Source organism: Vulpes vulpes, chromosome 2 (genome assembly GCF_048418805.1).
Source record: "Vulpes vulpes isolate BD-2025 chromosome 2, VulVul3, whole genome shotgun sequence".
NCBI classification, from domain to species: domain Eukaryota; kingdom Metazoa; phylum Chordata; class Mammalia; order Carnivora; family Canidae; genus Vulpes; species Vulpes vulpes.
The window spans coordinates 154,933,481-154,944,695 of NC_132781.1; the positions used below are offsets into that span (position 1 = coordinate 154,933,481).

Below are 11,215 nucleotides of genomic sequence, written 5' to 3' on the forward strand. Positions count from 1 at the left end.
GACTCAGTGAATCAGGGTGAGTCAGGATAAGGACTTTTGGAGATCAAACTGGTCCCTCCCGGGTGCTGCCTTCCACGCACACTCACCAGCAGCGAGGGGAACCGCCCACTGACATCTTTCTAACCCTTGATCTACTTCCTGGAGTTTCTAAGCCACTGGTTTTGCACAGACACGCTGTCCTGCCACAGCCAGAGCTGAAGAATCAAACCTTGTTGGCCCCGCTCCAATTTGGGTAATTATCATGACCCACCTAAAGTTCCCCTGGGATTTTCAATTAGATATGGGATGCTTCTTCCCAAGCGGCTGTAATCTGTCACCCTCTACTCTGTTAAACAGATGCTGCATTCCACCCCAGAGGCAACTGGCTGCCCTTTAATGATGAGAAAAAATTGCCCCTTTATCCCTCCCGACCCTGGGAATCCCTGAGGCAGAGTGAATCGGTGCCTGGGAGTGTCCCGAGGGTCTCGGATGCCTTCCCCAAGTGACCTGCTGAGTCCTCTGAGACATTCATTATTCTTGGGCGATTTGCAAACAGCTCACATTGGGAGCTGCAAACATACTTAATCCAGTTGTGGCCAACTCAGAGCCTTTGATAGATGTTTTCTTTCTATGGGGCAGGACCAGGTTGGCTTTTATAACTGAGCAATGAGGCTCATAAAAGCCCCGGTCACAATGCACTGAGGACTGCCCCGGGTTTGATCCAGCCAGACCTTTGTGATCTGCCCAGCCCCACCTCGCCATGGAGGGAGCAGCCCTGGATGTGATAAAACTATCAGGTGGGGTTCAGAGGTCTGGGCTCCCCTACTTGCCGCAGCCCCTCTGTTTTTCTCTGCAGTTCAGCAAATGTCCTGGGGAATGGGGATGGGACCTCAAAAATGAATCAGATGCAGTCCCTTGGTTTAAAGAACTAGGCACATATAGAGTGTTTGAAAACCTAGCATGTTCTATGCAGAGAAAAGAAGAATGGCTTGAAGTTTCGAGGGCCCAGCCATGCTGAGCTGAGAGCTTTCATGGATGTCACCTGGCGTCCTGCTCCCAGCGGCCCTGCAGGGCGGCACTGTTCATGGAGCACAGATGAAGGTGTAGAACAAGGAGTGGCATGCAGGTCCAGCTGACTCTGGAACCCATGCTGCTTTGTGGAAGCCACAGGAAGGGCAGGGGGTGGTGGTGGTGGTGGTGGTGGAGGCCAAAGAAGTTGCCCTGTAGAATGTGAGAAGTGAAGAATGACCAGAGTTTGCAGGAAATGTAGGTGGTCCTGGCAGAAGGAACAGCGCAGGCAAAGGCATGGAGTGGTGGAACAGTGTTGTGCTGGGGGCTTCTGGAAGGTCACATGGGAGCAAGGGGTGTAGGGGGTTAGGTTGGATTGAGAGACCATAAATGCGAGCTACTCATTTAGCTTCTCATTGGGGTCTGCGAGGGCCAATGGTCAGAAACAGGTGAACCACCTAGAAGTCATGGGCACACTGAAGGGCTGAAGGCGGTCTAGTTGGCTCAGCCGCTGCCTCCTTGTCCCCCTTCCTGCCACACGCAGCTATAGCTCGTGCCTCAGCTGTGCTTTGGCACCTGCTGATTCCTCTGCGAGAAATGCCCCCTTATCCACCTGAAGAATTCCTGCTTACTTTTCAGGGCAAATGTTATCTCTTCTAGGGTAGATTTCTGGATTCACTTAATTTGGAATTCCTCACCCCACTCCCACCCCCACCTCTCAGAGCAGTGTTTTTGCCTCTATTCTAATATTTCATGCTTAAAAAAAATAATACAAGCACCAGTTAACCTCCATAGCAATCCTGGGTGGAAGGTACTATGCCCCCATTTCACAGATGAAGGATCTGAGCTGTACGGAGGCTGAGACTTCGCTGAGGTCACACAGCAAGGGGGGCAGTGCTGAGTCCAACCCGAGTTTGTCCGGGTACAAGCCTGTACTTCCTTAAGCTGTCACCAGCCATCACTGTCACTAGCAGGAGATTGTCATGCCCTTGGAAGCATTCAGGGTCTGTGTCTTATCACAGAACAGTGTGGGCCCCCCAGGGTGCCTGGCACATGGTTGCTCTGTAAAGATCCAGAGGGCTGAGCTGCTGGTGCTGAGGCTCTCCTGAGCAAGGGATGTCTCTAGGCCCTCTCGCCGAGGATCCTGATGAGACAGTGGCCCGGCCTCCTGCAGGCTGTCCCTGGTGAGGAACAGGGACACGTCATGGCCGCCTCAGAGAACGGAGCTAGGGGGTAACCCAGACTGATGGGGTGAGGTCATGCGGTGGTTGGCTCATTCCAGCTCCAGCTTCAAGGACTCAAGCCTGTCTCTCAATGATGCCAGTTCCACACTCATCAAATTTCTGGGGGTGCTTTGAAGGGGTGACACAAGCCAGAACAAGGAGAAGCCAGCTTTTATTTCTAAGGGGAGAGGTGGTTGGTCACACACTCTAACCAGTTCTTCCATGTCAGCTGGAGGGGAGGAAAGAGGTAAGGTTGGTTCTCTGTCTCCTGTGGGCACTTTTGTTCTAAATATAAGCTATAAGCAACCAGGCCAGCTGTTCCTCCCATCAGAAGATGTGAGGCTCAAGCAGATTTACGAGGACTTTCAACGGCCTCCTCTGGCAGTGGGAGTGGCCAGCCAGCCTCGGGGTGACTGTGTGAGGGGGCCCCCTAGCCTCTGGGGCCACGCAGCAGGCAGTGCCTGGCACGACCATCATGTTAACAACAGCTACTTTTATTGAGCATTTAATGTGGGCTGGCGCCGCACTAGGTGCCTTCTTTGCTCCATTCAGCGACTCCCTTACAAAGAGGGGGAACTGCCTGAGGTCTCGCAGCCGGTAAGTGGGATGACTGGAATTCAGGTGTAGGTCTGTATGACTCGAAATCTCAAAAACTCCCCTCTTCCATGGTGCCTTCCCCAAATTGCCAGGCCCTTGAGACTCGAGTTCTGGTGCTGGCATTACCACTCCTTTGCTCGGTGACGTTGGGTGACTCGCTTTCTCTCTCTGGGCACTAAGTGCTTTAGCACAATAAGGAGGTTGGATAAGACATCTCTAGGTCCCCTTTAGCTCTCTGAGTTTAAAAATGCCTTTGCTTCCAAAGGTATCGGCCAAAGGGCCGCAGAGTACCAGCAGCCAGGAATCCCAATCTCCTCTTCTGTGTTGGCTTCAAACTGGGGTGAGCCATTTGTGGCTATTCAGTGCTCCGAGAACTTTCCCTTTCCTTTGGTGAAAAACCAAGGAGCTTCAGGTGTGAGGTGGGAGTGAGCAGCCCTTTTACTGCACGGCCGGAGAGGAGTGTGATTCCCATAACAATCCCAGAATTCCCTGGGCAACCAGGGGACCTCTTATTTTTTTTTTTTCATGATTTTCTTTATTTATTTGAGAAAGAGAGAGAAGGAGAGGGAGGGGCAGAGGGAGAAGCAGACTCTCCACTGAGCAGGGAGCCTGATGTGGGACTTGATCCCAGGACCCCAGGATCATGACCTGAGCCAAAGGCAGATGCTTAAGTGACTGAGCCACCCAGGAGCCCCCACCAGTGGACCTCTTTATCCATGGCCTGGTGGATGGTCACAGCTGGAAGGGACCCTAGACAATATCGTGTCCAATCTCCTCATTTTGCAGATGGGGAGACTGAGGCCCAGAGTGAATTAGCAATGGAGCTATAGCTCCACTACGGGTTCCATTTATCTTTCACTTATCCTCTCAACCCGGGATGTAAAAGACTCCCTTTCCTGATGGGCAGAGATAAGCCTAAAAAGGAACAATTGCAACAGAAGTGATAGGGGAGAGGGCTCTTGATTTCCAACCAAAATCTTTCCCCTCCCATATCCTGCCTTGCCAGGAAGATATGTAGTGGGATTCTGAAATGTCAATGCTGGCATGGTCTTTGGAGATCTTTGGAGATCCACTGGTCTTGGGATGACAAATCTCTGGAATTTGGGGTGCCTCGTCCCATTTCCTGGCTATGGCAGACGTCACAAGTGGATCACCTATATGGCTCTTCCCATAGAGCCCACGTGAGGCCGAAGTCCTTTACATGGAGCTCCAGCCAGGCCCTACCCCATGATCAGAGCTGGCACACGTCTGCCGTTTCTGATCAGCTCAGCACCATCCTCCACAGCAGCGTGTACCGTTCCCTCACTGTGCGGGGCCCTGCCCTGACCACTGCTTTAGGGGCATCATCTCACTGAACCCTGACAGCGAGCCTATGAGGTAAGTACTTTTAAAAGCAACTTTGTGCAGAAGAGAAAAGTGAGGTCCAGGGCCCCCCGGTTCACTAGCAGTGGAGCCAGGGCTCTGCCCACATCTCCCGGTGCCCTGTCCCATCCCTGGGCAGACAGCTCGGGGCAGGGCAGGTCTTGGCTTGGTCTAAAAACAACCATCTCCCCCATGGACTGCTGTAGTGCTAACTTCACATTTTGTCTTTCTCTGAAGGAAAAACCCCATCCTGACCTTCTCTGCGCAGCCTCTGCCCCTGCCCCCGAAGCCGCCACTCCCAGGCCCTGGTCAGTACGAGATCGTGGACTACGAGGGGCCGCCCAGGCACTTCATCTCCAGTGCGTCCTTCGTGTCCAACACCGGCCGGTGGACGGCAGCCCCGTCCCAGGCAGGCCTGCCGGGCCCAGGTCAGAGGATTGTTTTAAATGATCATAAAAACCAAATTTGGAATTGTTTGTCATTCCTGGGCCATCAAATGTCACTGATTTATGGGCTGTTTGCCAAACAGGGTACAGAGGTTAGAGTCCATCTGGAAGACATTTAAGCTTGCACTTTCAGGGTATGAAAGGGTTTTTTTTTGTTTTTTGTTTTTTGTTTTTTTTTTTAAGGTGGAAGGGCTCTTAGAGTTAATCCAGGCCAGGGATTCGTGGCTAATAATCGTGGCTGTCCAAGCTCCAGAGGGAGGCTGTGGCCCTGAAATTGCCTGCAGACTTGGAGCACGAAGATATTAATTTTGGGAGAAAGAGGCCATAGCTTTTGTCAGATTGTCCAACAATTCCACGTTCTTAGAAATGTTTAAATCACTGGCCTGATCTGGCCAAATCACTTCACAGCTGGGGAGGGCCTGGAGAACAAGATGCGCACTGAGCGGCGGTGGGAGCAGCAGCAGAGCAAAGCACCAGGCTGTTTCCCCTCCGTGCCCTGTTGTCATGAAACATGCCAGGGCCAGTTCACTAGAGCAGCCCCTGTGAGCCTTCTAGTTCCACAGCCTTTTTACAGATGGCTAAGGCCATCTGTAAAGGCCATCCCCTAAGGTGGGACCCTGTCACCTCTAGGACCTCCCTGAAAGCTGATAGCACGAGGACCTACTGCAGTGGGTCCTCTCTGTGTTCCCCGACCTCTCTGTAGCTCTCTCAGAGCCCCTTAGCTATTTGCCACCCCCTGTGACATTGGCCCGAGCTGGTGGCGCTGGGGACTGACAGGTGTGCTTGCAGGCAGGCCGGAGGAGGAGGAGGAAGGCTGAGCCGAGCTGGCTGCCCGGTCTGTTTAATTCCATCTTTCAGGGAGCACTATGATGCTCCCACCCTGGAAAGACAAAGGTGACTTAGCTTGGTGCCTACCCCCCGAGGTGTCCGTCTGGCAGGGGAGATACCTTCCGCTCCAAACATACAGGTGAATAAAATGTAAGGTGGACAGGCCAGAGAAAGTCATTGTGACAGCTTCGGCCTTGGAAATGTATAAATGGTCATTAGGTCAAGAGGGCTGCAGAGGCCTGGGGTCGCCTGGTCAGGCTTGGTTGGGCAAATGTGCTAAGGTTCCATTTAAGTGGTGGGCTCCAGGAGGCCGGGTGACCAGTGAGCATCCTTGTCTGACCCTGTTGGGCCCAGGCCCCAAGGAGCTTTTCCTGAGTGTCCTCTCCATGCTGCACACAGGGGCAGGCCACTTCTTGCTGCCACGGTCACCTGCACCAAGGTGGGCTTCCCTAAGGGGTGGCCTGGGGATAAGCCACATGCAAACATCTGCCTTCTTGGCTTCCAGTGAGTACACATCCGCCTGGAGTGCCAAGAGCTCCCATCAGCCTGGACCTTCATTAACTAAGTCAGTATCAGCCTGAGTGTTTCCACTCACCCCTATATGGTCCTGGCAGCTGGTGTCCTAGAGAATATGCCTGCAGTCGTCATGGCTTTCACTTTTCTGGAAATTTGCCGCCACCACCACCACCCCCCTCCGGCTTTTTTCAAGTAGGCTCCATGCCCAATGTGGGGCTTGAACTCATCACCCGGAGATCAAGACCTCAAGGCTCCATCAGCTGAGCCAGCCAGGAACCCCTTCTGGAAATTTCTGAACTCAATGAAAACACAACCCCACCAAGCTGACACCTTGCTTCATTAAAAGTATTGCTTTACTCAATATTTTTTTCAAATCTGATAGGAAGCTCTTTTGTAAATTTTCTTCTGTTAAAGAAGTTACAGGGAGTTAAAGAAGCTTGGAAACCAGAGACCTGCCTTGGCCAGGCCAGTCCCTCTCTGCCTCCCTACTTGTAAGATATAGGGGCTAGGACAGGGGTGCCCCTGGCATTCCCAGCTCTGATCTAGAATGCCAGGGGCTTGAGCAACTGGCCTTTTCACTCTTAATACTGTCTCTGTCTCTCTCTCCACAGCCACCTACAGGCCAGAATTCCCCGGAAAGCAGTCCTTTCTCTACAATGAGGACAAGAAATGGATCCCAGTGTTGTAGGGACCTCACGCAAGCTCAGGGAGAGCCCTGGCCACCAGCCGCCCTACCCAGGCTTCCCAGGACGTTCATTCAGAGATGCCCATTTCGTACGTGACAGATGGCTCCCCGGGGCCGCTCTGCCCCCTGCCCCTGCCCCCAGCTGGTGTAGAGCTGGGCTCCTGCATTTGTCCTTGTCTTGAGCTGCCTCCTAGAGACTGGACCTCCATTTCTACTGCTTCCAGCAGTTCCTGAGCAGAATTGAGAAGTGGACAGAGCCTCCCTTGGTTACCTCACCACGCACCTGTCCCTGCTGGCTTCCACAGGCCTCCCCACAGATGTGAGGGGCTTCTGAAGCTCAGACTCCACGGAGAAGTTGGCCAATGGCAGATCCCCCCATCTAGAAGCCTGGTACTGAGCCATGGGGTCCAGAAAGCACCTGCAGGATGGACCACATGGGCCTGCAGCCCAAGCATGTTCTGGTCCTTCGGCCTTGACTTCCAGACTTCCCCTGGAGTTCAGGAGCTGGGAAGGCCCAGAAGTGCCTGTGAGAGACACGAAGGGGCCGCCTGGGCCCTTGCTTCCAGCTAAGCCTTCATATCTCACATTCGGGAAGAGCATGGCAGGCAGTCACTGTGGTCACGTGTGTTCATTTCTCACCTTCGAGAGAGGCCACCACGTCCGTTCTGTGGCTCGGTATTCCACAGCACAGGTGGGCAGGAGCCTGCTGGAGCCCGGGCCCTGGATCAGTGATTCTGAGGGGCAGGGAGGCCATGCACTGCTTGGCACTTGCAGGTTCTTTCTTTCACGGGGACGCCCCTGTCCCCAGGCCTGGCCTCTGTCTCCTCCCAGACCTCCTGCTCCAGTGTGACACAGTCTTTAGTGGATCTTTTCTGGCCTGCCAAATCAGTTTCCTCCTGGTAAGAGGAAGAGATTCACAAAGAACCAGGGGGGAGAAGGGCCCCATCAGAAGGGCCGCTGGCTGGCCCTCCCTTTGGGGATGGGTGGGTGAGGAAGAGGGAGAGAGAAGAATAGAATATCATATCCAATTAAACAATTCTTGCAAAAAAAAAAAAAAAAACCAAAAACAATTCTTGCATTGTGAAAAAGCTGGCCTTTTAGTGACCCTCAGATCCCTGGGAGTACCTGCTGCTGGGGGTGAGTGGGAGGCGGCCCGGAGCACCTGGTGAGAGCGATGCAAGGCTGAACCTTGAGGCAGAACACTGCGTGCTCCCATCCTGTTAGGTCAGTAGCTTCTCTTCGAAGGAAAAGAGTCAGATTCAAATTCCAGGCCCCAAGGGCAACTCTTCCAGGAGCTGGGTAGGGAGGTCAGGCAGGGGTGGGGTGTGGGAGCTGCAGCTGCTCGGCTAACGGGCATCCAACAAGCTGCAGCCAGCTGTCGCCAGGTCTGCAGAGTTTCAACAGAATCCTGGAAGTCTTTAAAATGTGCAATCTATTGGTTTGAGATGTTGACAACCATCTTGCAACTTGAAATCTTTCGTTGGGGCTAATGGAAACTTGTGCTGGCCATCCATTGTCCAGTTGGGTTGTAGACATTCTGGAAGACCCTTTCGAGGTTGGCGCTTGAAGCTGTACCTTTCTTTGACCCCAGACTCTTGACAATGGGGCCAGACCCCAACGCCTTGGTTTCTCTGTCCCTCTGGCCCTGGGGGACCTTTAGGGGACCATTGGGCTAGAAGCTGCCATCCCTGGAGTGTCTGTGGGCAGAGGCTGAGAAATGTATCGGAAAACAAGACAGGCCTCTCCTCCCCTCGGGTAGCTGGGCTGAGCACCAGCAGGTAAAGATCATCTCTCTCTAGAGGAGCCCCCCCAGCTGCGGTCAAGAAAGAGGGGGGGCTCTGGGATAAGAATGGCAGGGTTGCCCATGGACAGTCTGAATTCACGTTCTGTCAAAGACATGACTAGAGCTGAGGCCCTGAGCTCAGAGGGTCTGTCTTGACCACGTCTAGCCTCTCTTGAGGTGTCATGAGCTGCTTACAGCTCTGTCCAACCCCGGCCGTATATAGGGATCACCTTGGGGGCTGTTATAGAGATAGCCTGTCCAGGCCCCAAACCTCAGAGTCCTGATTTAATTGACATGAGGTAGGGTCTGGGGCATTAGTGTCCGTATTAAAGTTCTCAGCTATAAGGTGTCTAGTTAGGGTTAGGGTACCCTGATAGTTTAATAAAGTATTTGTCAAATTCTAATGTGCATGCAAATCACTTAGATATCTGGTTATAGAAGGTAGATCCTATAGGTCTGGGGCGAGGCCTGAGGATCTGCATTTAATTTTCTTTTCTTAAAAAATTGAGATATAATTGACATATAACAGTGTATTAGTTTTAGGTGTAAGCATTTCTAACAAGCTCCCAGGCGATCCCGATGCTGCTGGTCCACGGACCACACTTAGGGTAGCGAGGGTCTAATAAATACAGTTAACTGCTCAACTCTGGCCGTCCGTTTGTTCGCTCATCTGCTGTTTGCCTATATGCCCTCCTCCCTCACCTCTCCCTCCATCTTTCCCTCCCTTCCTCCCTCCTCCTGATTCCCTCACTCATCCCTCACACCTGCTTTCCTCCTTCATCCCTCCCTCTCCCACTGGCTATTTGTCTTCTAGGGGAGAGCCACCAGGCAGGGGCTGTCGCCACCCGCTGACAGCCACCTTTCCAAAGTGACTCCTGTTTGGAAAGGACTTACCTTCACTCCTCTCCCCTTTGACTCTTGGGAGCGAAAGATGGTCCTAGCATGGCAGCTGGCAGGCTGAGGGGGTACCCTTGCTCCTTGACTTCTCTGAGGGCAGAGCTCTCCTTGAGGCCCAAATGGCCTTTGTAGGCATTGACAGCCCTGGTCCCCTCACATGGTGCTTTGCTGAGCAGAGCTGAGCCCTGGTGCCCTTACTGCAGCTGCTGAATGTGCGGCGGGTGTGGAGCTGCCCGGCTCCCTTCCCGAACTCCGCAGCAGGATTTGCGTGGATACTGATTCCTTGTGTGCAGCAACCCAGCCAGACGCGAACAGGTGACACGGGCTTCAAGGCCTGTGTAATTATGGCCTCTCTAGAGCAGTGGTTCTCGACCTTGACCGCACACTGTAATCACGGGAGGTGGGGGTGGTGCTTTAAAAAGTTCTGAGGTCTGTCTGGGTCCACCTCCAGAAATTCTGACTTAAATGCTCTAGGGTGGGGGCGTCTGGCTGGCTCAGGGGGCAGAGCATGTGATGCTTGGTCTCAGGGTCATGAGTTTGAGCCCCACATTGGGTGTAGAGCTTAAAAATAAATAAAAATTTAAAAAATAAATAAATGCTCCAGGGGTGGGGTCTGGGCAGTAGGGAAAGGGGTAAAAGCTGCTCAGGTGATTCCAAGGCGCAAACCAGGGTGATGAAGCACCACCTGCCTGCTTCCCAGCTGCTTCTGGGAGGGGAGCTGGCGGGAAGCTCAAGAAGAAAGGAAATGAACAGAGAAGCTGAGCGCCTCTGGTGTGCTGGCGTGTGCTGACACTCTGCCCACACTGCCATTCCACCCTCACACATCACCCTGCTCTGGCATCCTGGGCGATGTCACAGCCGTAGTGAGGTTGGAACGGACGCAGCCGCCCTGGATGCCTGTAGGGTATCTGGGGCCCTGCCATGCAAGCCCTCTTGGCGTCTGAGGCCAAAGGAGACGTCAGCACTACTGATCCTGGCTTCAAATTTTAGTATTTTGTTCATCGTGGACTTTTTTTTTTTTTTGGCCTTTATTTAAACACACACACACACACACACACACACACACACACACACACACACTGCATCAATTTCTCTTGATTACTAAGCTCTTTGATGCCTCCTAATGTTTGTGCCTGAGGCTAGTGCTTCAGTGGCCTAACCCTAGCCCTGGCCCTGACTCCAGGCCATTGGCGGGAATTGGGACAACTGGCTCTTGACTGTGAGAGCTGAGAGGCCTTTAGAGGCATCTGTGGTTTCCAGACGTTTTAAAAATTTTGTTCAGACAAAAGTTTATGGGAAACCCTAATGGGTAAAAGGGGAAAAGCAGATCTGCCTAATGACTGAAGGTGGGAGGGTCTCCCAGGGGCTGCAGCTGTCCCCTCCCCCAGGTCCAGGTGGCCTTTGACACCCACCCATCAGCTCTGGCGCTCTAAGGATGGTCGGTAGAGACCTGTGAGGATCCATGCCCCTCATTCACAGCTGAAGAAACAGGCCTAGAGGTGGTGGTGTGCTAGGAGGGGGGCAAAGGAAGGAAGGGAAGGAGGGGAAGGATGGAAGGATGGAAGGAAGGAAGGACAGACAGATGGACAGAAGGAAGGCAGGAAGGAAGGAAGGCAGGAAGGAAGGAAGGAAGGAAGGAAGGAAGGAAGGAAGGAAGGAAAAGGACAGACAGATGGCTGGAAGGAAGGAAAGGTGGGCAGATGCTCTAATCTGTCATTTGCTCCCTAGAAGAAATAGAGGCCCGGGTCTGTAGCAGCCGTCAGTTTCTGGGGTGTAACTACTCCCCCTTGATGTCACTGAATGCCGAGCTGGAAAGAGATGGGAGCACCCACTTCTGGGAGCTGCTGAGTCAGCGGCAGGGCAACTGACTTGGCCCAGCACGTGGGAGCAG

General features: G+C 53.2%; 1 protein-coding gene across 13 annotated transcripts in view; it reads left to right on the forward strand.

Annotated features, from left to right (window-relative positions):
• Positions 1 to 9,071, forward strand: part of STPG1 (sperm tail PG-rich repeat containing 1) — a 50,722-nt gene extending 41,651 nt beyond the window's left edge. For 11 of the 13 annotated variants that reach the window (XM_072750803.1, XM_072750796.1, XM_072750804.1 and 8 more), the window contains 2 exons: positions 4,407 to 4,597; positions 6,571 to 7,711. In XM_072750803.1, the coding sequence (XP_072606904.1) occupies positions 4,407 to 4,597; positions 6,571 to 6,647 (268 nt within the window). In that variant the 3' untranslated portion in view covers positions 6,648 to 7,711. Of the gene's footprint in view, positions 1 to 4,406; positions 4,598 to 6,570 lie in introns of all 13 variants that reach the window. The other 2 variants (XM_072750794.1, XM_072750797.1) reach the window with 1 other exon arrangement.
• The last annotated feature ends 2,144 nt before the right edge of the window (positions 9,072 to 11,215 follow it).